We start from the raw sequence: 27,235 nt of genomic DNA on the forward strand, positions 1-27,235 counted from the left end.
TTCATTAAAAAAGAACAGTACATCACTAACTAGATTCTTCCCCACAAAAACCCTCGTTCGTGTTATGAGAACACTGAATGTTATGGGAGACGCGTTGCCATGGAAATTCTATTTATCAACAATAGTGCTTTTTAAGTGGAAAATCATCTGAGTTTCCGTGAATATGCCAATATTTTCCAAGAAATTCTCCTACAAAAGTGCCCCACCGCGAAATAAGCGAGTATTGGAGAGTGATTGCCCGCGGATCCATGAAAAACTCGAGGAGTTCAGGAATATTCACTTGCAACTCAGCGATGACGGTGGCTACACTTTCGCCAATGGCTGCTGGAGTTCCACCAGTAAAAATGCCAAGGCATCAGCAAGTAACAATAATCAGCAGCTGAAAGAGAAGATCACAAAACTCTCCGAGGAGAACAATCTTCTGCAGCTCAAGGTGGACATCCTCGTGGATCTGCTGACAGAGAACACGGTCGAGATGACTGAGATTAAGGAGAAATTGATGAAGTAGCAGCAGCAATTTGTGAATTGGCTCCAAATAAAAGAGATCCGTCGGAAGTTAATTTGTTACTCCCACAGTGATAGGCGATTTATGGCCACAAAGCGCTTTGCCGCCCTCAAATATAATTAATTTATTGGCCTCTCTTCATTTTCCTCTTTTCAAGTGAGAATTGAATAACTCTTCATTCACTCCTGAATTGAACATTGTTCACTTATCAACTTATCAATATAGCGCTTTCTGTGTGTGCTGACGCTCAATAAATACAACTTTACGGCTGCGTGGGAAGCTTCGCAGTGTGCTCGCTAATGTGATGCAAATCAATTTTCTTCTATAGGATAAGAACATAAACTGAAGCAATGATTTTGCATCAATTGAATAGACAGAGGAATCTTCATGTATTGGCTTCATTATCCAGTGATTTGAGTGAAATTTTTCCATCCAACAAGCTAAATAGCAGCGATTTCTGGCAATATCAGCCCCTCTCCGATAAATCACCAACTCTTTCCACAAGTGTTAGCCTCTGTCGTCTCGCTCACACCCAATAAAATTGATAGACTCTACTGAACACCTTGATTCCCGGTGGAACGAAGGCGCGATTAGATTGCGGAGCGCGGCATAAGTCAGTCGTATCTGTGACCGTTGGGAGTCAGCTACTTCTTTCGATACCCATTGAGATTCGCAAATAAAATACACGCGATCAGTGGTACAATTGGGCTGGTGTGAATATTTATAAACAAATCCCGCTAATGGTGCGCCTCTGAAGGCGATTCATTGCGTAGGGCAAATAGCGCCGAATTGTACGTAATCACAGCGCCTGAAGGAGTTCGTAATCTCCCCAAAATTGTGTGTATATGGCCAAGTCTATGATGTGAATCACTTATCGTACACCACCACATTGCTTTATCAGTTTCTGTTTATTGCGGTGCGCCTTTGAAGTTGAGAGATTTATCGAGGCGCGTATTACACAATTATATCCAGATTTCTTTTTCTGCCTCACTGTGCACAAATTTCTCCAGAGATTTCGGGTGGAAGAGAATACATTTATACCTGTGCTAATGCCCAAATCAATGCGTCAGTCATGGGAAAGAGTGTAACGTATGATCGCGGTGAAAATCCACTTTCAACACCCAATTAATTTCTTCAAAATATTTTCGCAATTTTTCTTCTCACTCCCGCCCAAAAGTAATCCTCGTGCGCCACGGCCAATTGTTTGTTTTCTGTTGGGTGTTTTAAACAACCACGTTGAGTACCATCATTTGAGATATTGTGAAAATAAACGTAACAAATAAATTTCACACCGTGTAAAGAGAGGAATATTCTCGCGGCTGAGAAAAGCCCACATGGTCTGAAGATTCTCCCAATCGCACTCTAGTCACGAATGGAGGAACACTGGGGGCTTCAGCATGGGCAGTTCTTCCATTAGAAATCACCTGATTTTCCTTTGGATTACCGTCTGGCTGCTGGGCAGCATTGCACTTATCAAATCAGGTATTTATGCACATTTAATTGATCACTTTCCAATCTTCTCTAAGCCTCAAAGTTATCATGTTTACCAAATAGAAAGCAGAAAGGGGAGAATTCACACAGAACCCGAGCAACTGAAACACATTCAATTGGTGAAAGGCAGTGAAGTTACCTTGAGATGTGGCATCAGGAACAGTCATTCTGACTACATGGTATCTTCAGAGATTGAGTGGTATTTCAAGGTAATGATCTTCAGCTCAGACTGGCTGCTGACTTTCCTAAATCAATTTATCTCACTCACTGCAGCCTTGCGGAAATTCCCGCAACAGGACGTCATGCAAGACCGATGGGGAGAAGACGTGGACTCGCCTGAATTGCGATGGTTCGCCTTGTCAGCCCACGCTGGTGATCAAGAGTCCTTCGGAGGCCAATTCGGGCCTCTACCGTTGCAGCATGAATCCCTATCGTCCAGACAATCGCACCGTTCTGGGCATCCACGTGGTCAACACATACCAACTGGACGTGGTGTCTTCTGATCCCATGGATTCTCCTCCTGAATTCCTGGGCTTCGGCGCAAACGTGTCAGTCCCTCTGGACGGCACTGCGGTGCTGCCCTGCAAAGTCTACAGCCGCATTCCGCCGTCCATTCGGTGGTTCAAGAAGCAGGACAACACCAGCAACTACCCATCATTCTCCGGCGACAGCTACACTCACGTGATCCAGCACCTGGAGAGCACGTTTGAGAGTGTCGAATCGTCGGGCCAGAAGCTCGTGGGCCGTGATACATATTTAAGTAAGTTCATAATTAATCACGTCACCGAAGAGGACAGTGGATTCTATGTGTGCGTCAGCATGAACTACAACGGGTACAGAATCCAAGAGACACTTCTGCATGTGATGATGCCGGAGAGCCAGTTCCTGAAAAATCAGTTCTTCCTCCTCTTCCTCATCCCTGTCCTCTTCGCCATCATCCCGCTGTCCATGTGGCTGTGCTTCCTGCTCAGCCGGCGGCGACAGAGGCTCCAAGCGAAGGATGCTAGTCAAATTGTGACCACTGCTGAGGCAGACTCTGCAAATATTCCATTGAGGAACAACACAACAATTCTGATTACCAACAATTACGACAATCGGCGCTACACAACGCTCAAGAATAAGTCCTATTGGTACTACCTGTAGACGAATGTGATATAAAATAAATTTTTAATAATTGATAAGAACATGAAGAAAAGAGGCCATCGTTACAACCACCACAAAATTATGAATTTAAGCATATCGAATATCGAAAAGCCGATAGGCCTTTTTCGCACAAACGCACACATAACCACAAATCCATTGTTTTGGTTTTCATCGCGGAGTGTCTCATTGCTTTTTCCCAAAATTGTAACAATTGTGAGGCTCCAAGATGTCATTTGGGCAGTTCATGAAAAAGAATATAGTCCTGGTAGTGATGGTACCTTCAATCTTTGGGATCCACTACTTATGGTCGAGTATTCAGAATGTCGATAGTTTGGTGAAAGAGCACGAGAGAGGAGAGCTCCCCATCGTTATCGTAAGGATTCCTTATCATAATGAAGCATATTAGCCAGATAATTAATTCCACGAAATCATAGCAATGAAATTAGCACGAGTGAAACAATGTGTTATTGTTATTTACAGGGAGCCAAGAAGTTATATAATCAGTACTTCCCTAAGCCGGCTGATCCCAAACAAGAGGACAGATGAAGCCCCGGATGAAGCATTTTGTGTACAGAATTGAAATAAGTGTGATAGGAATAATTTTTGAAAATATATAAAAACTACACTAGTAAATATTGCGCATCTATTTATTAGCATGATTTCAATGAATTCAAGTGTTCTCTTACAGATAATCTCTTTTCCTGGAATATTTTATCTGCTCATAACAAGGGACAGTAACTGAGGTGTAAATAAACATATTGCAAAGCTCTACAGAAAATAATGTTTCTCTTTCTCTCAATAAATTAAGAATATGGCAAGTGTGGTGTATCTGGAGGAATACATTCATATGTACAATATTACACGCTTTACGGGAATCGGTAGTGATTTCGGCAGAAAACAATTTTTCATTCTGTGCGATCAGTTCTATCCTCTAACATATTATTCAATATCAAAAAAGAAATGTTCCAAGTCTCTCAGATATTTCTCTACTCACACATCTCGGGAGCAATTTCTGTCTTCCTCACATATTGCAATTAACCATTACTCTATCTAATTTCATTTTAATATATCACTTGTTTCTTTCATCAGCTTAGTCAATCTCGCCCTCCACAGTGAAGTTCCTCCGCAGCAACGTTCTCCTCTCTCCATCGTGTAAAAACAATCCGCTCAGTAGCGCACCAACTGCCAACATCCCGTCGACTCGTCGCGCCTGTAATAGTGTGGCCTGTTGTCCGGAAACACCGTCACGGCCGGAAACTGATTGTCCTGAATGTATCTAAGAGTGGATCGGAGTTGCATGGCGAATGTTGGCGGTTCAACTTCAGGACTAGTTGAGAGATGCTGTAGGAGGAATTCGTCACTTTGTGCCAACCACAAGTCAACACCTCTCAGGGGATCATAGTTGAAGGGTCCAATTCGCAGCATCCCAACGTTGGAATCATAGATGTCGAGTACCTGAGAGAAGAAGAAAAAATTGTAGCATAGCTAACGGACAGAAAGTGATTTCAACCAACTGTTTGGCCTCCTGTGAAACTCCTCGCCAGGCGCAGCGGCAAGTCTGGACCCTTGTCGGGAAAGGTGGCGGGAAAGATGTCACCATTCTTCACATTAACACCAACACCGTAGATAATTGGCCAGTTTATATCACCACGAACTGTTGTGTTGAGGTCCATCACGCACGCCTGTGTCAGATCAATCTCCAGCGGATGCTTGTGAAATGCTTCTGTGTAGTCCAGAAGAAGAAAAACATCCCACATGATTCAAACACTGATGATTAGTCTTATTGGGATGCGCAATCGAGTGACCCAATCAATTCCACACTCTGAGAAATCTCCCAGCATATTCAAATGCGAGACCAAAATCTCACATTTCTCACTCAATCCCCATTTCTCCATTGACCATCAGTCTCATTTTCCCCCCTTCCCCTTCCTCCCTTCACCACTTCACCCCGTCCACAGTGAGGAGAGACATGGAGAATAACAAATCTTACACAAACGATGGGAATAGACAACGACTGATGGACAGAAACTTTGTTGGAGATTTGTCCCATTATGAATGGCGGTCAGCTTGTCCTCTTTCATCCATAGCAAATCAATCTGTTTCCAATGTCCAAACTCTCTTCCTCCACCCACTCTCTGGCCATTTAAATTATTCCCATCCAACATATGCACACTTCCTCCAGCACATATAACATCCACCACACTACCTCAACTAATTCAAAATAGTTCAATTCACACACAACTATTATATGTGCCATGAATATCCTTTCACAGCATAAGAACACAGAACGCCTCAATGCGTACACTGTCCGGCATCCACCCACCCGTCTCACTCATGCTGGGGGCTTTAAAAGAACAAATAACACCGATTAATCCGGGAGTACATGGAAAATGTTGTTACAAAACCGACCAAGACGAAGGGAGAGTTGTAATCGTCACTGTGCGGCGGTCCCCTCAACAAGGGTCCATTTTCCACATCTCAAGAAATTGATTAGTTTAATTTGGTGCTTGTTGCATGTCAAACCGTCAATTGTATACGCACAATATAGTACATAATAGAGACCCTGTGTTTCCTCCTTAACATAATATCACCCATGTACTCAACTAATTATCCCCATTAATTACTGTGTGGTCAGTTTTTCAATGCAATTACACCCTGAATAGGCTTATCCCTCTGTCATCACTTAACATACTTTACAAATGCGTAAATTAAATAATTAAGCCGACGAGCGGCGGCATGGGAAGGCGGCAATAGAGATTTGATTTGAGAAGCGTTCACTCAACACATCAAGAGCAACTGCCAAGAGTAGTCATATTTGATGAGAGGAAATAAAAGCATTATTGAATTTCAATCCCATTCCATATTCCACTAATTCAATCATCTTCCTCTCTCTCTCAGGGGTTAAATAGTGGTCACACAACTCCTCTATATAGCATATTAAAATCTTTGCCAGAGACACACAATAATCGCCTGTATAATTCAGATTCAGGACTCGAGACTCACTCTATCCTCAACGAAAAGTGATCATATTAATAATTGAACATACGGAGAGGAGTGCAATATCAATTACAACGAATTATACATCAATTTACTATCTCTGGGGCTGATACTAATGGGAGGATTAAAAAACACCGCATAGATATATGTACGGTACCTTTTCATGCCAATTGAACATGTCGAATTGGCACAATTCCATCTACAGCCACAATGTTGAAAATGATTGTCTCAACCAACTAATTGCGACCAATTTAATTGGCATTAATGATTTTTATGATCCACATTTGCACTCCCCACTCTCGCCATCGCACATTTTGCACAGAGTCTTCAAATATAATTAATACAATTTACGACAAGTTCCTCCTTCCCGGTGTCCTGAATATCGATATCTTGGCCGAGAGTCTTCCACCTCATCTCAAATTGCCTCTAACTGGACATCATTAGAGTGAATAATCTACAATGTGTGTACTATATAGGCAAGATAGTGCTGTGTGGATAAGGGAAAATCCACTCCCGCTCCACAGCCCACCTTGCATCTTCAATTTGAGTGTATGGCTTGGTAAACAAATGATGTAAGAAGAGTCGTAAAGCTAGATATAATCTTCTTTACACGTCAGACACTCACTCAACCCCTCCAAATTCACCCCCTTGTGCACACATGTACGCAAATCAGTAGCGTAGAAAGTGTCTAAGTGTCTTCCTGGGTTTCTAGACTTTAAAAATATCACCTTGTAATGAAATTTTCATATAATGTTTGCATAGAAATGTTATTCTGAGAAAGGAATTTGAAATATTACGCTCTTTACTCCCGACGCCACTGATTTAAACGCCATACTATTGCCACATTACATCCTTATCCAATTTCTCTCTCTCTCTCTCTGTCTCTTCCACTGACGGTTTAATTAATTAAGTTCAACGTCACTTCCTCACACCTCAATGCAGTGCTGTATCTGATTTTCTCTCACAGCATACAATGAACAGGATATTTCCCAATTATGGAATCTCATGGCAAATTTACTCACGCATTATGTTGTAGAACAAATCCTCGGAGTATCCCTTCTGATCACGGAAGCCACCGATCAGCTGCAACTCAATGCGTCCCTCCGGATAGCCAATACCCAGCTCCTGAACGCGCGCCACCATCGCCGAGACGGCCTCATCTGTGCCAGCGCCATCAAGATGAGCCAGGGCCACGGCACCGGACCCAGAGTGTCGGACAACAACGATTATGCACGTTGTTGCATCATCAGAGCCGATTATTGTGACATTCTTATCGTGCGGCGCCACAGCGGCCATCTCTCTTTGGCGGACATAGAGGAGTCCCACGGGACCCACCTGCAGGCAAAAGGGGGAGGATAGTATCCACTGTCCACACATCACCAGTTGACTCACATTACCGTTTTAGTTGGGATCGATAGCAGTTGATTGGCATGATCTCTGTAGACGGGATGCTGCAGAAATAGCGATGTTGTATTCAATGGACAGTCATCTTGTAGAACACCATTTAACACTAGAACCATTTTATTTCTGCAACAGAGAAGAAGACAGAATAACAATAGCAACATTAGAAGATTGTTTTCCCATCAGAGGAAATTCCAACGCAAATGCTAAAGCCCACCACCAATGCCATCGGCGCAGAATTGTAAGGAAATATATATATTCACACATCTTTCGCGCTTCATCATAAAGCAATATTGTCTTCTGATTGACATATTCATCAGACTATAGGCCATTCATAGGCGTGTCCCGCCCATCTTTCTCTCTCTCGCACTCTCGTCTTTAGAGGTAAAATTACATACAAATTGATGATTTCAACGATAATGATAGAAAATTACACTTGGTGCTTATTGATAAAGAGACGCGAATTATGGGGACTTTTCTAATTGTGTGTGCACAACAATTCCTCGAATGTCATGTCTATACACGGCTCTCTCAACACACCAATCACCCTGCCCACCCCTTTACAGTCTGTCTCATCTCCAATTATCACTGCCATTCTTATGCCACGAGAACACATCTCATGTCATAAGTCTCAGATATTTTCCACCCAACACACTCCGTCTCTATTCACTCCTATCGCCATCCTATCTGTCGAGATATACAAGTCCTAGTAAACACATAAATTGATAAGTCACAGAGTAAATAGGTTCTTAACAGCAAAAAATGTCGAACCCATCGCACATCGTATATTTCCATAAATTGGAAAACCAATTATTCTCGCTTTATAGTTTTGAGAGAACGGACTTTTATCTCCTCTTATCTCTCTCCACTCTTTCACAGCTATAATTATTGCTTTTCACCCAATTGACAACGGACTTTTTCCCCGTCTGCCGCGCATGGGAAACAAATGGATGAGAAAATGTCCCAGTGAAAAAGATATTTGGGCAACATAGCCACGTAAATATCATACAATTATTGCTCTGCACACACCATTGCCGTGCAATGATAAATCTTTTTGCAGTGCAGCAGAGTGAGAGAGAAACGCTCAAGCACAAATCACGATCCCGGAAGACGGGAATATGTACAATTTGACGATTTGATCTAGTAATAGACATTTTCTCTATGCCACACAGTGCACACAGCGTAATCCTATTTCACCTAGTGAAACTCATGCAATGTGTCAGCCGTTTTTGCCTTGCCTAAATCTTCCTAAAGAGGAAATGGTATTTAGAATGACGCTCTCTTGTCGGCAGGTGCCTATCTATAGGCACTTAGAATTTATTTCGCCTCTCTTTTTTTACACGATTGTAAACTAAAAGCTAAAGGCTTGTACCCAATGTTTGCTTCACAGCGCCAATATAACTTTTATTGCCTATAAAAAAGTATAAAATAGAAAATAAATACATTTAAATGTGACATTGACGCGTCGTTCATTTGATAATAATAATAATTGTTCAGTGAGAAAAAAACTGCATTCTTGAGGATCAATGAACACATAAAATAATATTGCACAATCGTAAGGAAAGGAGGAAAAAAAACACCAATCACGCATTGAAAAATCTCTAAACGCAGAAGAACATTTCTGAAAATCATTTGTAACATTGTTTGCCATGTGTGGTCATTGTGTACATAGGACTGAATAAGAAGATGATTTATAGATTTATTAAATATAAATGTGTAATTTCATTTGTGTGGTGAGGAAAAAACTGTGACTGACGGATGTACGAGCAACTCTTCAGGTGGTCTACATATCTCGCAGAGAAATGTACTTCCTAACAGTTTAAGCTTTAACTATGCCGTTGCTGTTTGTTCCCCCCATTGAGCCACTCCACAGATATTGTGACCGACAATCTGGGAGAATAATGGTTATGTACATTCAATTTGCAAAATGCTTTCAGCTAAGGAAATCCCAGTACATCACCAGCGAAAGAGTTCCACGCACTTTGCGTGAAATATTGTGTGTACGGAGAGAATCTTTTCGCAGGAGAAATGCAGCATAAGAAGGAATATAGTATCCGAGAGAATTTGAATTATGGCATTCGCACGCGCACTTATTCAATTAAATCACCATTATTTCGCCTGATACCTACCTGCTGATAGGTAAAGTGTCTTGCCATTGCGGCAACAAATCGTTCGCACGTCCGCGATGCATCGTGAGGAATAGTTATGCTAATAAATTGCAAAACGACCGCCAGGATTTATTTATTGTATTCAATATTAAACCGTTGACTCTTTTCAATTTCCCCATCAAATTGTTCGCACGTTGTCAAAAGGGTCACTCGCAATTACATGGAAAGCTCACTCGAATGGAAGATGCTGATATTTAGTTATTATAGAAAATATTGCGAAACTCACCAGTTTGTTACGCGTCGCTTAAGGATATCTTTCTCCTCCTGAAGAAGGTATGTATGGATAGCGGGTTGAATGTTACAGACTATGTTATCAGCAGCAGCTTCGTCTTCTCTCTTTGCTCTCTTCGCCACAATTCAATAATTCTCCACATCGAAATTATTCACAAATAACGCCCTGTAAATACACAAAGTCGAGAGGATGATGATTAATAAAAAAGCTGTATGATACGCTTTATTATTCGACTTTATCTCTACGTCTTATCTGTATTACAATGTTTTTTTCTCCTTTCCCTCGCGCCCTCTCTCTCGCTCTCCCTTTGAGGATGCTTCCTCTCTGTATATACTCTCTTTTTTCCATCATCATTTTCATTTTGTGTTAATGTCTTACGGGCAAAAATATGGTTTCGCTGTTTGTACTCGTGTCGCGCCATTTGAATTTCATAAATGTAAATCAAGCGTGCAACTCAAAAATTCCCTCTTATCTAACTTGTAGATTATTGGTGGAGAATGGTAGCCAATCGCGACACAAAATGATTAAATTAATAATTGAAACGAATTTGAATAAGAATGAGGCATCGAAGGAGAAGCGCACCCAACAATGAAGTTACAAAATGAAACACATCTCCAAGAAGAGTATATCATTTGAGTAAATAACATCTATTAGCATTTTCTTTTTGTATTGTATGGCCTCACCAAAGCCAGAGGTATTTGTAAATTGTAATATTTTTGCCCATTCGCCTCACTGTCCACCCCCTCGCGTCCATCCGTCGCGTCCGACAGTGCGTTAACATAAAATGGATAAATGAAACGTACACACAAGTGAATTTATTGAGAGGAATTTCTCTTTTAGATATACCCTCTCTCTCGCAGTCACCCGCCACATAAGAAAAGATGTTCAATATTCTTGTTGAGGCGTCACACATTCTCGAATAATTATAGTGTGTAAATTGCAATTGGCGCGTTCACTCAGCACACACCAAAGATCACACACAAAAAACGGTTTGGCATAATTTATTATTAACAATATAATGGAAGGAGGATACTTAAGGCAGAGGAGGAGGAAGCTCAAAACATTAAAAGGGAAAAGGCACATCTACGACAGACAGTCGCTCTCTCGCTCTCCACTTTGATTTAGCTTGGCACTTTTGCAAAATATCCCTCTTCAAATATTTCACAGCTAAGTTTTATCGTGGTTTTTAGCTAATTTCCTTCTAGGAGATTCAAGAAACACCGCATTGACGATATTCGCGGGTAAACCAATGCTCAACATAACTGAATATCATAAACATGAATTGTTTTTCGCTATTTTCGCCTGAATTAACATGAAAAACGTGCCTCAAGAGATGTCTTATGTGCACAAGTTCAGCCTCTATATATGTATGTATAACCGCTTCTTATCATGCAGAATATACAATTTTGCCTCGTTAATGTGGCATTTGGTTGCGGTTGTTAAATTTGGCGCGATTTGTCTACTTAACCAATATCATTTAAATAAAACATGCATTCAGACAAGTTTCTCCAATGCACTGCCGTATAGTTTCGCAAATGAGGTATCCCATTTAATTTATTGTTCTCCCTAGAAAATATCTCCTCAAATTGCCTTCCCCCCCCCCCCCTCCCCACTCGCATAGAGAAATGCGAACCGCGTACGGAAATCTTAAACCACATAGTGATTTTTCACATGGCACATCCTTATCCCTTCCTCCAATTACACTCTGTTGTACACCTTTCTAATTATACAACTGAAAAATAATAACACATTTGCTTTCTTCCACCATAATGCAGTGGAATTTATGAATTGAATTTCCAATTCAATAGAGTTGAAATGTGAACACTTGGTTTGGGTACAAATGAATTATTATTTCGCATATATTGACCACATTTGGTAACTCCCTTCAATTAATATAGGTATCATTATGCAGACGAACATACATATGTATGGAAAGTATTGTTTCAAAGTCATCATCAGCAAAAACAATAACACTAAAGATACGTATACAGCGTATAATATGTGTACGGTAAACACGGTGAAAAATAATTGAGAAGGAAAGCAGGAAGGTTGGCCCAATCTTGCATAAAAAGCAATTCTTGCTCGCCAAATATTATTTCAACAATAAATTTTTTCGTAGAAAGCATCACATTTTTCTCAGTGCACTTGCAGAACATTGGATTTGTGAATTGAAGTGAAAGAAAATGTGATACAACTCTCCACACAAATCCTAATTATTACTGCAAGAACAATAGTTTGTTCCATATACCAAACTTTCATTTGTGATACAGCGAGACTTTCAGTGAAAATTTCAAAGTGATATCAAGTGGAAGCCTTACTGAATTTCGTAAATTCCCTCCGCACATTTTCAACTCTATAGATTATGGGGAATAATTAAAATACATTTCTTATAGCTCAATTAAAATAATTTGCAGTTATTGCACTGAGGAACGTGTGCTATATGGGAGAATGCAAGTCTCAAACCATCGAAGATCAGCGCGCTTCATGCCAACTTTCAGAGCTCTAATGAAAAGATCATCTCGCGGAGGGATGCCCTCCTTATGTACCTTCGTACGTATATATTTTTTGCATAAACTCATGTGTGTGCTATGTTCTTTTCAAGATTGTAAGCCGATGATAAAGGGTATTGATGCACTGGTGGTACTAAATTCCGCCATCTTCATCATTGGCGGAGGGGCCATATAGCACAAGAATGCCTCTCTCTCTCTCTCTCTCTGCTTCCCTGTCCCATGATGCACAATCTTACAGCCCAGGAGCAACTATTATTGCAAAAGAGGCTCTCTTCGGGCCGCAGCAAAAAAATCAGTTAAGGTATGGCACTCAAAATTGTGGAACATTTTTTTCCTTCACTCTTTCTCTCCACCTAGTATATTCCAGCATCCACCAAAGTACTGTTAAATATGAATAAAAATGATAAATGTATCTTCTCCACTTCTGATTGATTGATGATTGTTTGAAAGCGATTGCCAGTTCCCCACAATAAGACATACAACACGGGAGAAGAGGTGGAAGAGGAAAAAAATAAAGAATCTCGACTATAATCTCTACAGTACTAATATGTATTTTCAACATATAAATTCTTCTTACTCGCATTGAAATCTCCCTTCTTGTCCTCTGTCTCTCTATATGATATTAACTCCTCAGCCAGCACAACATGAAACACCGCATATGAGATTTTTATCATAAACTGAATTTTGTCTGTCTCTTAATTGTTAACAATATCCATGGGAATACAAGGCGACGACAGACCAAGATATCGAGAAATTGTAACACTTGAGAACATCAACCGCGAGAAGTAATAAAAAGCTAACAAGAATTCTTGCACTGTGCTGAAGAAATCTCAATAAGTCTGACTCACTATCACTCGATTTTTTTTTGCTCCAATTTATCAAATCATATTGACTCTAATCACGTAAACTCGCGAAAATGCCCTCAATTTGCCACAGACGATTAACTTCGAAGACAAATTCACCACCGAAGGTGCGAAAAGGAATCCAAGTCTATTTCAATGTGGACTCTTCTCCCAATGCAATATCTCTCTCTATACCGGTCAAGTGGTTGAGCAGAACTGAACGCAATGCTTGCCTCCAGAACTTCGAGAAGCCGTGTATGTTCTGGTCTTTCTTCCTCCAACACACATCTACTTGTAGAAACCGACCATAGCGTCACATATTCCGCCCTGTTTTAAATGTATACGTCTCTCGTGTGTACCTCTTTGGGCCCAACTCTTGGCGATACTGCCTGGATTCGATGTTCACTCTCCGTTCTATATATCGCGGACGTGGTTGGTGAGGGACACGAGATGCCTCACCGCAGCTCGAGGAGAAAATCATTGCTTAAAGAGCGAGGAAAGATATTTTGATTACACCAAAATACTTGTTGGATTGTGGTGTTGAATTCTTAAGTATATGTGTTGCTGGTGGTACTCTGAGTCTCAAAACGTATAGATTTATCATCACCGCACATTGTAGCATCGCGCAGAATTATTTTCCTTTGCACTCTATTCATGTGTTCACATTTTATCTGCGTGTGCAACATTTTTTTTTCTACAGCAACAGCAAGATTTTGTATCAATTTTGCCATAACACTGTGAAACATGGGATTAAGTCGCTCGTTATTTCTCTTCTTTTCTTTTTGGAGAAATTGCGTCTTTTTTCCGACAATGCGATTGTCAAAAAGAGCCGTTGAATCCACCAGCCGCAGCAAATAAAGGATTTTATTCCGCAACATCGAGATATTTTAATCAATTCAAGTGTTTGTCTTTTAATGGGCATTAGGACAATATGACAATGGGTCTTTTTCTCCCTCCCTGTGCTGCTTCTTCAGCAGAAATTTATTAATTTATGCACACAAATGCCGCGCGACAGTGAGGAAGAGAAGGAAGATTGACGAAAAAAGAAGCGATTGTCGTTATCATTTAAATTGCAAATCATTGTGGAGCTCCCATAGCGCCTATACATGTAATCACTTCCGGTGTATTTCAGCTATACTATCGCTGCCAAACTGGATGTCTATAAGACGCAAGTGTGTTCCTCCAAGGTGTGGAAACTCCCTCGTGATTTACTAATTACTTATTCACTCTTCCTCGCAACCCGAAAGGGTGGACAAAGCCGCTGGAGCAACTGACATAATTTATTCAACTCTCCAAACAACATCCTGCCAGGTGTTAGGAGACCTCGAGAAAAGGAAGTCACCGGCTCAGGAGCTCAGAAGTGCGAGTGAAACATTTATGAGATATTAAAAACTACTAAGCAAAATCCATCGAACTAACTACTTCTCGGAACATCGCCGCAAAATGCGGCGGAGAAAAGCAGAGCTACTTCAAAATGTGCCTTCAAATCGAGTCACAATAGTTGTTCAAAGCAATTCAACTCTCCTGTACATCTCCACAAAATACTGAATTACCGGTATTAGAGGTGAAGGTGGGGAATTGATGGAAAATTATGGAAATTTTCCAAGAAACAGAGGTGTTAAGTGCTCGCACTAAAGCTCCCGGTGAAATATGTAATCAGCTCAAAAACCACACCAATGCGTGATACACAGTGTTAGATGAAGGCCCCCAGAGGGGTCGAACCCACATTCTCACCGGAATGCACATTGCAAGAATCCAATTCCAATTTATCAAAATTGCCTGCCCTTCCTGATGTCTTGTCCGCACACAACTGATTAATTTATACGTCATATTTCACGAAACGGCGGTACTTTATGCCCACGACTCCAATGCAATTGCCATCTGTTGCACACATATCTCAATATTCCTGCTCATTCAACTCTTCCTTGCAGATCAAGTCTCTAATTGATTATCCTTCGGCAACCCCTGCGCCTTTCTTTCTTCGCAATCCCCGCGATTGTCCGGCCGAGTGTGGCTCCCGCCGAGAAGAATTCATTGATAAATTGACCGGAAGAGAGAGAGAAAACTATGTCATTCAGTGCCAATGATCAGAATCACTAATAGAATTATTGTTCTTATTATTGTGATTCATCTGGTGAGATGCTTGCTCTCTGGAACTCATATAGTCAATTTAAATTAATTACGAGCCATTTGGGGTCAGCGTGAAAGAAGAGAGAGACTCCAGAGCAAGCGCTCGCATACATTTAATTGTCATTTCGGCGTGGTCGCGCCATTCATAGCATGGTATCATGACTTGGGGATTTCAATTAATAATTATCACTATCAAATATACCACTTTATCCCCTATATACTGCATAAATCAAGTTGCTAATCTATCTGATAAGACCGTAAGACTGCAAAGAGGTGCTACTGAGCCGAGTGCTTTATCACCATCAAATCACCTCGCGTGGCTAAAAATATCACCCAATTTCTACTTCACTAACTTCTAACAATAGAAAAATGCAACAAGCGACCAATTACCTGTAATAGTTTAAAGGAAAAACAAGGGAAATAATAAGAAAAACAAAGTCACAACACTCGAATATCAACAATTTTTGCACAACTCAGGTTATATTTGACAGGCAAACAGCTGACTTTCAGCTCCATCTGCCGGTGACCACCGAAAAAGCCGTATAAAGTCCGGCGTAGAACACCACGACTGGCATGCCATTCATTTGAACACTCCAACGGAACCGGACAATATGTACATATATATTTATGGAGACATGCAATTGTTGGGGCACAAAGCCGATGTTAAAGAACAATTATCTCCATATCGTTTGCGTTCGTTATTAATTTCTCAATGTTTAAGCATGATCGTCGTTAAACAGCGCAAACTCGATAAGGTATCTTGCAAGTGGAGTAATACTGTGATGCATTAAACTCACTGTTTGATCAGTATTCTGCGCTCATTTCAGCTTATCATCTTATTTGCTAATTGCCAAGTGCAATCTGCCGAAGATAAAAAAGCAAAATAGCAAATAAAGTCTTTTCTGTAATATAAATTATGAACACTTTTAGTTCTTCCTTCTTAAGAAGAATGAAGCCTCAAAAGACGCAACTTTTTGATCAAACTAATTCTGTTGTGAAGGAGAAAGAGATAGTTTTCGTTTCACAATTTTATTCTTCGCATGCTTTTAGCATGACTAAGAAAACTTTGACAAACTTTGAACATGGTTAAGTAGCACTTCTCATCCTTGTGGAATATTCTCATATTTCTGGCATTAAAACCGCAATAGAAGGTATTCTGCAAGGCCCCAAGCCTCCAACCTATTCTAATTGCTCCCCAAAGCAATTGTTTATATACGAAGCGTATGCTCGCCCAACAGCATTCGAGCCAGTGTGGAAGAGAATGAAAAGCATAGAGGATATGTGGGTATCAATGCACAGCGGAGTGAAAAGCAATAAAAAGCTCCTAAAATTGAAAATGCAATGGAATATCATTTTATATAGCGAAATCCATATAGCTATTTGATATTTTATTGGCCAAATCGAATTTCACACATTCCGAGAGTGAATGAAACCGCAGTTGAAGCGTTGCTAAACATTTTACCAGGTAGTCGCCGCCACTACCTGTGCAGATACGTGGAAAAGTTTGCCAATTCTCCCATATTAAAAGCACCTGCCGGTCCTTTCGGATTATAGTGCACACACATAGTGGTGAGAATGAAATACACCGCACATCTGCCATGGCTCTCGTGGGACGAGTGAGAAAGACGAAGTGACTCCCGTGGCAAATTCCCCGGCAATTGTGTGAGTGGGTGGAAAATTAGAATATAGTTAATTTGATTTATATATGCAGCCATTCATTGTGAAGGATCACTCGGGGAGTGCGAGGTGCCGCCGAGGATGTGCACAAGGATTATCCAACTTTAATAAGCCGCATAGTTGAAAATTTCCCGCATGACGGAAGTGAGGAGAAAAGCTCCCCCACATACAACCCATATTTGGACTTTGGCTCATTTATTCTCCCCCCGACGGATTAAAGTGTGAAATTCGCATCGAGACCACCCACTCGACGTCTCGGTCGCCCGGAAATTTTGGTCAGTCTGCATTTTTTATTGCCCCGATCTGAGAGTGTCTATAAAGCGATGCATGTAATTTTATTATACATTTGTAGATGGGAGCAATAAATTTGCATCATTGGCAGAAAGATAGAGAGAGAGAGTGAGGATGTCTTGAGAAGAGAAACTTTGTAACTTTTCAATTTTCATAAAACGCCTCCATCAAGGTGGATTTTCCTCATCGTCTTTGCTCCTCTCACGGGAGTAAAAAGTCACGTCTCACTTTATGTACGAGTGTATGCAACGATTGTACGACGGAAATCATGAATTACACATTTAGTGAGAAACTTCTCTCTCCCTTCTCATTTGGGAGTAAGATTTTTAATTATATCATATGTATATTTATGGATTTTTTATGTGCTCCCTCTCTCGGCCTCACGCTGCACGTTATAATGCGATATCAGAGCACATAAGCTCAGTCTTCAGCACAAGGTATCAATTTTATGACTCCCTCTTTATCCCCATGAGCTTCGAGCGCTCCCTGAGACTGCAAATTGATGCAGAATCCTATTGATTTCATTCTTTCCTTTCCATATACCTGCAGGTTGTAAAATTTCTTTATGTCTCTATTCATATTATATAAAATTTATAAAATGTACTGAAGCTGGAAACGTGATGGAAAAGGAGCTTCCAAAGTTTATCAAAACTGTAAGAGACTGAAAAACTGCACCTTTCTGCATTCATAGGTACGTGACCAGCTTATTAAGGCTCTCTCCATTCTGCGCGCTGTACAAAATATGGGAAGTCGTTTAAATTATATCCCTCCTCTTATTGTCTTATCAGCAATTTATAGAGCGCAGCAGAACACAGAGAAATAATAAGAGTGGATAAAAAAAAATCCACTCGACAGATGATTATATGAAGCTTCAACTATGCAAATCTTTCTCTCTTGTCTCCTCATATACTTTTTCTGCGATCCACCAATTTTAACGAGTCCCATCAACTACATTCGCCCAAGCGCTCAATTATTAATCTTTCTCCATTTCCATGCCACGCAGAGATGTGGTTAAATTGATTGCAATTTCAAAGACCGCAATGACTTGCATATCTATCGATGAAATGTCGAGAAGAATTCAATGCTCCTCACACTCTCAGTCGGGTAATTCTTGTAATTGAGGAACAATTTTCAAATCTCTCGCGCCCCTCGATCATGGAGGATGATAAATTGAAAAGAAAATTATATGATTGACACTATTAGCGAACAATGCGTCGACATGCTGGGCTGGTCATCACATGGCAGAGAAAAATTAATCAATTTTGGCATACACACACACACACACATTCCAGAGATGCCTTTTGGAAATCCACCAAATTAAAGGCATAGCCAGCAATTTGCCATACTGATGCCTGTCAGACATTGTTGCGTGATGGGTGAGAAAATATTAATCTATTTGCAAGTCCATTGATAACCCATGCTATCAGAGTTGTGTAGAAAGGAGGAGTATTAATTGGATTCAATAAATCACACATTTGCCACATTTTAACAGCATATCCAGAATCATTCTGGGTGAATATGCTGAATTATTCCGCTTTTATCACATTCAATTCAATTAAAATAATATTTTATTCATGCATTATTTATGGTGCAAATTAACACATTTTCAATCTTGTTCCTCCCAAACCATATACATATATAAATAGCACCACAAGCAGAATCATCGACGTAATTTGCCGGTGTGGCCATTTAAAATCGAATCACGGCTTTTTTCCACATGCATTTAAATTTTGAATCTGTCGACGAGTCGATTTTAATTTCCCCTTTCGGGAGCAATTTAGCCTCATATATAAATGCCAATAGAGACATTATTTGTACATAACGTGGCACAAGCACCAGCAGCCAGAGTTTATTCAACAGACGCGTATTGTGAGTATAATTTTGAGTAAATTTTCCCCAACACCCTCTTACAATTCTGGAATTTATGGTAAATCGATGCCTTCGTGACACATTGAATATCGTGGCGGAAATTGTACGGTCGTTGGCAATATCCCACCCTAACTCACTCACAACAGTACACCACATATAGCCATACTATCCAATCTTCTCTCCCACAGTGTATAAGACTTTCATGACACCAATTTTACTCCTTTTTTCCCCCCGCCGAAACTCACCTCTCACCCGCACGTCAGAATGTATAAAGTGGACAGTAATGTTTCTCCCAAAATGTGTAAATTTATAATGCCATGAGACGTTGAAGTCATCCTTTCTCAATATAGCGTGAGAGCTTTTTGCCTGCGCCCCGGGAGAAAATGACAAAAATACATATCCAACTTTACATTTGGGAAATAAGCAATTTAGCATTTCTTTGAGCTCGGGAAATCCATCATCATACCTTGATTGTTATGCATAAGGGAAAGTGGGGATGTTTAGTAAAGAATCAGTTCGTATATTTTGTGGCATTTTGCAAGAAATCGCATAAAAAGCAATATTCTTTTCAAACTGTGCACCAAAATATTTGCCTTCTCAAGCGTGATTCACTCATGGAGAATAAACAAAGAAGACATTCTCTCATGGAAAAACTATCGATTTTCAAACTATTGACTAAGCATGTTCTGAAAGCCAGCGAACGCGATGCATTGGCAGTTTCACAACCCACTTTTATACTTTCTTCAGAGATAAAGTCAAAATTAAATTACTTTCCGCAAAAGGCCCGCTCTCTCTTATGGACGTTCGTGCTCTCCCCCAAAAACGTATATTGATCTGCCGTGTTCACCTCTGCCACACACAGTCAAATGGACACTCTGTGTGGGGGATATAAGGAAAATCAATTATGTGAGCAAACACTTTTAATATCGTGATAGGATTAAGCTATTTAAACAACTTTGAGTTTTAGAAAACAATGCAATGTGTTTGTTTTTTATTCCTCTGCACGCTCAATCCAGAATCCTAATCACGTTAAGTACTTTATCGAATTACGGATTTACAGAGAATTAAACATCAAATGTAGCAGTAATATGTGAAATTAAATGAGCATCCTCCTCTGAAGGGTACATCTTGTGCAGCATCAAGACATTTTTCTCATCCAGATTCACTGTGAAATTTCTTCATCTCTCTCTTCTATACAATGTAATGAATTTTGCAAAGTTGGTGCGGTAAAGAGAGAGCCAAATGGAAGACAAATTCAGTTATATTACATTGTTTGAGAGTACACCACGGGGAATATTGAAAATGGGGAAAGAGGCAAGAAGAAAAAAGAGACTGTATACGCTTCATCTTCAAGTACAAGCCCTGGAAAAGCAACTACATAAGCAGTTTTTACAGATAAAAACTTTTCGCCTTACTTTTTTTGTTTTCGCCCCTCCCGCGCTCACCTTCTTTTATTCAACACCGTAAAACACACGGTAAAATGGAACTTTCTAAGCGAAAAGATGAAAGCAGGAGCAACCCCAACTTTCCGGGGGTGCGCAATCCTATTTTGCTCCAGCTCAAATGTGAAACACTTGCGTGAAATTATTAATTTAAACTTTGATATATAAATTTAACACCGGGACTAGTGTACAATTTTTCGCTTCCAATCCTTCCTCTATTGCTCTGTAATTTGATTTATTTTTATATATGTCTCTCCAAAACACCAGCGAATGAGATATTTTTTGCTCAGGTGAGCATAAAGCAATGCTTCGAATAGTAATTCGTTTCTTCTGCTCAATTTCATTCGCAATGAATTTAGAAAATACAAGTTTTGGGGGAGAATTTTCGCTGTATTTTCCGACACAATGGCGCAAAACACCTTTAAAAATCGAAAACTCAATCATTTCAGACCACGATGTATCTAGATAGTTTACCTGAATACAACATATTCTGAGCCGCTTGGGAGGGACAAAAGAATGAGTTGTGAAATTGCGTGCAGCCAAAACATAAAGTACAATATCCCTTCAGCCATAGTGAAAGCGTCGTCGTCGCCAGCAAAACAACTCTCAAAGTATTATATATAAAGTTAGTTTTAGGCGACAGCCCTTTTTTATCGTGTTCAACTACACATTAACAACTAACGTTTTTATTTATTATACTCATTTTAATTACATTAGCCCCACAGCATTATTAATATTGTTAATTGATTGTCTAGCTTGGCATTATTTCCATTATTTGGGCCACTTAAGTCAAATTCATTCACCGCCCACACAAAGAGAGCTTTAAGAAATCAGGATAAGAGGTCTAAAGATTTATTCCAATTGGGTTTTATGGTTTGGCAGTGACGAGGGCACGGAAAATATAAAAAAAAAACATCGTGTAAGAAAGATTTCAATTCCCAATATTGATCGACGCGCTGTGAGCCTCCGACTTTTTATACGATTGTTCTCTGTCTGGTGTTTACACCCTCAAACTCACGTTAAACCCCGTGTATAGTATTTTCACTTAGTATTTATGGGATTCTCTTTGATATGTTATTATATTCCGGGCGAAATATAGCAAAAAAGTTATGTGTGAGGCACATAATAGGAATGGCGCTATGTGCTTGTATATAATCAATGTGTAACGTGATGTTTGTTTCAGATTCAGCAGTAGTCCTTCCAAAGGACGCCCCAGGAAAACATTGTGAAACTTCTCCCCCGTAAACCCTGGGCATATAGCATGCATGTGAAGGTGAAAAACGCAATGGGTTTTTCTGCTGCTGCCTCGCTCTCTTTATGAAAAGTGTTTCGCCAAGTACAATTTTCTCTCCCTTCCTTCTCAGCTCTATACATATACACAGTTAATCTCACCAAAGGTTATCCTGCAGCCCTCGTAAAACATATACAACAAACAGACATTCCAATACACTTTGTCCATATTATTGGATCTCCGGCGGAATTTAACATTCTGGACACATGGCCATTACCTTTGTTTCTCGAATTTTAATGCTATGGCACAACACCCCGCAGTCCCTCGGCATTTACACATTCTTTCGCCTCCCCCACAGTGAAACTTCATCTATTTTGAGGGTTGAAGTGGAGTCACAGCGAAAAAGGAATACACTTCGCTCTGCGTCTCTCCGGGAGACCCTCGTTTCACTCCAGCCTGACTGTAATAAATATACACCACGCATATATCTAATAAGGGAAACGACTGTGGGCCCTGGTGAAATCCAAATTCCCTGTTTTGGCAAACGCGGTTTGTCTGCCACACAAACCTCGTTACGCCAGGACGAGGGTGGCGGACTATCAACACCCCCAAGAAAGCAACACACACATTTTCATTTAATTGTGAACATAAAGAAAATTAACCAAGAAATGTATTGTGTCCCATCTCTGCACTTCCTCAACTTCCTTCCATCAGCAATTGACGTAACCGCATTTTATTCATAATGTTACAACGATTTTGCACAGATATTGATTATTTTAGTCAAGCAATGCTCAATTATTAAACACGGGTTCTAAAACGAGAGAGGCATCCAAAGTATTTTTTTTAGACAGTTAGTGATGTCTTCAATACGATTAGAGCTGAAGAATGTGACGACTTGTTGTCCAAACCACCCTCTCAATACCTGGAAGTGCTCGTAATGTTATATCGATATTTTCGAGTGGGAAGGACGGAGAGAGCAATTCATGTTTTCCAATTGATGACTTTTGGCTATTATCATTAAATAAATTTCAGTTAATTATCCCTTTTCCATATATTTGCATTAATGTCGTTTACACAGTCCTCCCAGTGGCATGAAAAATCAATACCCGCCCCGCATGCAGATATATACACACATAATGTTTCAACTTTCTTAATTGAAGTGGCAACACACCCCTTTAATGAACACACTTTTTATCTTTTGAAATATTTACCATTTCCGTGTCGGGACATAAAATACCTGAAAACAATAATTTTTGGGTTCTGCTCCATGCCAAATGTTTATACACGAAAATGTAAATTATAAGCAAATACGAGGGGGGAGAGAAAAAATTAATTATTCTATCAAATGATGCGAATCAATTAGGCTTTGTGTCCAGTTTGGCCAGCAGCCAAAATCCAAACTCGGTTGGGGTGTGAGACTAAAATACACATCAAATAAAAATCTCGTTTAAAATTCCACTTGCAGTGGTGAGTTTAAAATTTTATGTAAAATCGTTTTTCACTGTCTAAACACACTGAGACCGCTGATGGGGAAAAAAGTCCTCCCGAGAGTAAATAGGAGCATTTAAGTCTTTGCATTTTGCCTCACTGTCTATGTATATACTATGTAGTAAGTCTTAGGGATTGTTTTGTACTGTGCTTAGAGATTTCCTCATAGATTCTAGACTAACACCGAGACTTTCCCTCCCTATATATTTCAGCAATTCGTGTCTGCTAACACTTTTCCCATATACAACACCCGCCATGGGATTTCGACATAGCACTTTATTGATATCAAATAATCATAAAGTTATGAAATATATTGGCAAAATGTTCACTGAATATGCTGGCAATTGATATTTTTCGCCACGCTTTATATCTTTATTCTATTATCGCAAAGTACCAGTAAAGCTCTCTTACTATTTATTTTTTTATGTTCTGCATTCCCGAAAAAATTGAAAACAACCATTTTTCTATGTAAGAAAATTGCCCATAAATCTTTTTGTACGTAAGTTTCTAATTAAAGGCAAAAAAAATTCAATTTGCGGGCAAAGTTTAGCAACGTTTAGTGGCATCAGGGAAAAAATCTGGAAACACCAACGGTAACACTAAATTTCCTTTCCAGACGTCTTTATTGCATAAATAAATTATGTGCTTTGTTTCTTTCGCTATTCCCACTTCGCTCTTATTGCTCCCATTTCGTACATCGAGCATACGTCGAAAAAATTGATTTCATATAAAACTGTCTTTCCGTTGCCGGGCTCATTTTACCATTCCCGGTGCACCCCATGGGTGTATTATTCATTAGAAATTGGTCAATCTAAGTGGGGTGTGAGAGAGAGAGAGTGGAAAAAAGGTCGTGCTTCCTCGAGTGTCTGTGAAAAAGTTCGTCAACAGCATTGTAACACGGCGTTTACCTCAATTTTTATGTGTAGACATGTTATGTTTGCCAAAGGCGTGCAAACAGACTGTGCAAAAAAGGAGAACATCTTCTCGGTGAGATGAGTAAGCGGCTATGAAACTCACTCGTGGTGTCTTGTATCAACAGCCATTTCTTCCAGCCCACAAATAAATAGAGAGACCGCACTCCGCCAGACGCCTGTGGGAACACCTCAAACAGGTTCCCTCTTCCGATGGAGAGGCGCCCCAAAGGATATGTTCAATTATATAGGAGAAATATCCAATTTATCAGAAAGGTCTGCGCACTCTGCAATGAATAACATCCCAGCTTTAAATCCATACCCCGGCAGTGTGAATAAGTAATTTGCGATTTCTGTTTGTCTTACCCACCAAAGGGGTCAATAATAAAAGAGAGTAAAGTGAGGAGAGACATTGGATGCGACTGTTGAGCTCTTTTAAAAATAATAAGCTACAGCATGAAGAGAGTTTAATTAAACCGAAAAAGAAACAACTATTTCCTTCCACACAAGTATACGTCTGTGAATGCAATAAATTACACGAGAGGCTATTAATGTCAGATAAAAAATATATATACGGCTTCCTTTTCCTAAGAAAAATGGTATGATTACAATTACTGAGAATGTAATACTCTTTTATGTTCCCTTAAGTGTTCCTCCTCTCCACCTAAAATCGACTTTCTACGCCTCGGCCATAATTTAGACGACACATGAAAGGTATCTCTCCGTATCCTCTAATTTTGCTCTATCAATTTAATAAATGATAAGGTGGGTGCAAACACATGGGTTTTTTTAAAGCACAACGTGTGAGCTTTAACAGAGGGAATTTCCCAGGAACACTCATTATGCAGTCCTCAGTTGATGAAGTAACTTTAATTGAAAGTTTTGAGAAAATAAAGTTCTATTTATTCAGCGCAAATTAACCACTATTTGCATGCTATCACAAACGTGCGAGCAACATGAAAATTTTCCACATTTGCTCGCCGACTCATTGGCTTGGTGTACTGTTAAGAAAAATATCAGGTACTTGCTATATAATAACACGATAATGCAAACGGTGAGTTCAAAGAGTGCATAAATATTCTGCCATTTAGAATCTATTCGAGTTCGCAGTGGAATTTATGTACACATGACAAGATTGACTCCGCACTATTGATAACACACACTCTCTCTCGCTCGAGCCGCATTCAAGGAAATTATCAGCACAAATTCAGATGTAATACTTGAAATAATGGAGATTATTCCTTCCTCCCCGCCCCGGAAAATCCTCCTATCGAAGCCGCAATGAATTTACAAACTTAATAAACTTATGCGCCTTATAGGAGAAATATTCTGAGAATTTGAGGCATTTCATGTTTGATGAATGCACAGACTCGAGGCTTGTGTACATTGGCTCTGGATTGTAGACACAGCATTCGGAGTTATGCAGCTTATGTGATAGGAATTCAAGAAAATTTGCTATTTCATTGTAACGAAATTTCCTGCGAGAGCGCGCCTAAGATTCTGCATTGTTTGCTGAGCTTCATTTAATTTATCAACAAGTTCATTCTCTCCACCATAAGCCACTCTGTGGGCTCTTCGCACAGAATTATATGACAAATATACGACAAATACTCAACAGCACATTGAATTGTGTGGGAAGATAAATTTACAAATGGAGATGAATGAGAGGGATATAAAGTATTTTTCAAACTCAAGTGAAACTTCCCCGCGCCTTTTCAAGTGTTATGCGACTCTCACACTCTGCAAAGTGAAAGAATTCACATGTAATTTGTTGAAGACAAAAAATAAATACTGTGTGGCGTCAAACTGTGAAACCTCGCATGATTTCACAGAATATTTTGTCTCAATATATGGCTTTTTGAGTGAGAGTCAGAATGAGAGATATTCATCCGTTTACACAGTGATTGCGGACTTATTCGCGCCCATGAACATTTCTCTGCTATTCGATTTGGCTCGGAATGTAATCTTCTCAGAAAATGTACTTAAGAAACTCTGCAGCACTGTAATATGTCTTTAATAAATTTGCATGCTCTCTCTCTCGAAAATCTTTGATACAAATCCACTTATAATTTCGTGCTTTCAGCAGTTTAAGTGCCCTTTTCCCACACGCAATTCCCCTTCTCTCTCTCTCCCTTCTGCACACTCTATACGAGAGTATATTCCATAAATCAATACGTGAGATGGTACAATTTTTCAGATTAAGGTCCTTTAATTAAGTTTTATTGAGTTCTGTATATCCCATGAAAAGAAAGGCAAGGAAGGATGCTCAATTGGATCCACCCCACATAACATTATCATACAAATTCCATCATTTGACTCCTGTGCGGAGTGTATATGCAGTGAACGATATGAGGAGTTGATAGTAAAGGGGAGTCTATGGGGCTCAAGTTGATGTGCTCTCCTGCAGTATCACTGGCTGATCATCTACATGTCAACACCATGTGCTTCCTCTCCCAATTTTCTGGTACTTCAACATCCGAGCATCGTCATGCGTCTCTGAAATTTACACCTAATTGATTTCACCCTACACTCCCGCTTAATAGGCCACACAATCGATACTCCTCGGGAGTGGTAAGTGGTCCATTATTGACTTTAAAAGTATTATGGCGCGGATGATGGTATCGAGAGACTAATTTGACTTGAAGGGAAAACATCATTAGAAAGGAATCTATTCAGCTGCAAGTCCTTGAGGGCACTTTCCGCTCTCTCAAAAACTTTCCACCACAGATCGAATATATCTCCCACTGCCACCCCCTTGGTCGCCAATAGATGAGAAAGACACCAGTGCATATTTCACTGGATGCACTTTTCTTTTTCCTTTATGAACTCTCTCTCTCGCTTCCTCTCTGTGTCGCCCCCTCAAGAAAGTTTGTAATATAAACTCACCAGTTTCTACCATAAATCCGC

At 39.9% G+C, this 27,235-nt stretch overlaps 4 protein-coding genes across 7 annotated transcripts in view; 3 read left to right on the top strand and 1 right to left on the bottom strand.

Annotated features, from left to right (window-relative positions):
- The first annotated feature begins 85 nt into the window (after window positions 1–85).
- Window positions 86–547, top strand: LOC132258358 (protein chibby homolog 1). Its single transcript, XM_059755658.1, has one exon. It carries the CDS (start codon window positions 164–166, stop codon window positions 506–508), a length of 345 nt encoding a protein of 114 aa, XP_059611641.1. The 5' UTR covers window positions 86–163; the 3' UTR covers window positions 509–547.
- Window positions 548–1,137: 590 nt separating this feature from the next.
- Window positions 1,138–3,179, top strand: LOC132258721 (fibroblast growth factor receptor-like 1). The gene is made up of 3 exons (XM_059756169.1): window positions 1,138–1,987; window positions 2,060–2,205; window positions 2,270–3,179. Exons 1-3 carry the CDS (start codon window positions 1,903–1,905, stop codon window positions 3,137–3,139), a joined length of 1,101 nt encoding a protein of 366 aa, XP_059612152.1. The 5' UTR covers window positions 1,138–1,902; the 3' UTR covers window positions 3,140–3,179.
- Window positions 3,180–3,280: 101 nt separating this feature from the next.
- Window positions 3,281–3,735, top strand: LOC132258728 (uncharacterized). Its single transcript, XM_059756180.1, has 2 exons — window positions 3,281–3,512; window positions 3,620–3,735. Exons 1-2 carry the CDS (start codon window positions 3,366–3,368, stop codon window positions 3,683–3,685), a joined length of 213 nt encoding a protein of 70 aa, XP_059612163.1. The 5' UTR covers window positions 3,281–3,365; the 3' UTR covers window positions 3,686–3,735.
- A 30-nt stretch (window positions 3,736–3,765) lies between these two features.
- Window positions 3,766–27,235, bottom strand: part of LOC132258711 (protein N-terminal asparagine amidohydrolase) — a 50,504-nt gene continuing 27,034 nt past the window's right edge. For 3 of the 4 annotated variants that reach the window (XR_009468286.1, XR_009468287.1, XM_059756153.1), the window contains one exon: window positions 9,932–10,102. Coding sequence is in view for 1 of the 4 variants with exons in the window: in XM_059756154.1 (XP_059612137.1) it covers window positions 4,307–4,594; window positions 4,654–4,862; window positions 7,159–7,471; window positions 7,534–7,656 (933 nt within the window). In the remaining 3 variants the exon portion in view is untranslated. Of the gene's footprint in view, window positions 4,595–4,653; window positions 4,863–7,158; window positions 7,472–7,533; window positions 7,664–9,931; window positions 10,103–15,809; window positions 15,918–27,235 lie in introns of those variants that run through there. The other variant, XM_059756154.1, reaches the window with a different exon arrangement.

This window comes from Phlebotomus argentipes, unplaced genomic scaffold (assembly GCF_947086385.1).
Source record: "Phlebotomus argentipes unplaced genomic scaffold, Phlebotomus argentipes genome assembly scaffold_4, whole genome shotgun sequence".
Taxonomy (NCBI): Eukaryota; Metazoa; Arthropoda; class Insecta; order Diptera; family Psychodidae; genus Phlebotomus; species Phlebotomus argentipes.

Bases quoted from the DNA above. Each gene is read 5' to 3' on its own strand.
- LOC132258721 (XM_059756169.1), top strand. From the start codon at position 1,903: ATGGGCAGTTCTTCCATTAGAAATCACCTGATTTTCCTTTGGATTACC. The intron at 1,988-2,059 runs GTATTTATGCAC...TTTACCAAATAG, and splicing joins CATTGCACTTATCAAATCAG to AAAGCAGAAAGGGGAGAATT. The intron at 2,206-2,269 runs GTAATGATCTTC...CACTCACTGCAG, and splicing joins AGATTGAGTGGTATTTCAAG to CCTTGCGGAAATTCCCGCAA.
- LOC132258728 (XM_059756180.1), top strand. From the start codon at position 3,366: ATGTCATTTGGGCAGTTCATGAAAAAGAATATAGTCCTGGTAGTGATG. The intron at 3,513-3,619 runs GTAAGGATTCCT...TGTTATTTACAG, and splicing joins GAGAGCTCCCCATCGTTATC to GGAGCCAAGAAGTTATATAA.
- LOC132258358 (XM_059755658.1), top strand. From the start codon at position 164: ATGCCAATATTTTCCAAGAAATTCTCCTACAAAAGTGCCCCACCGCGA.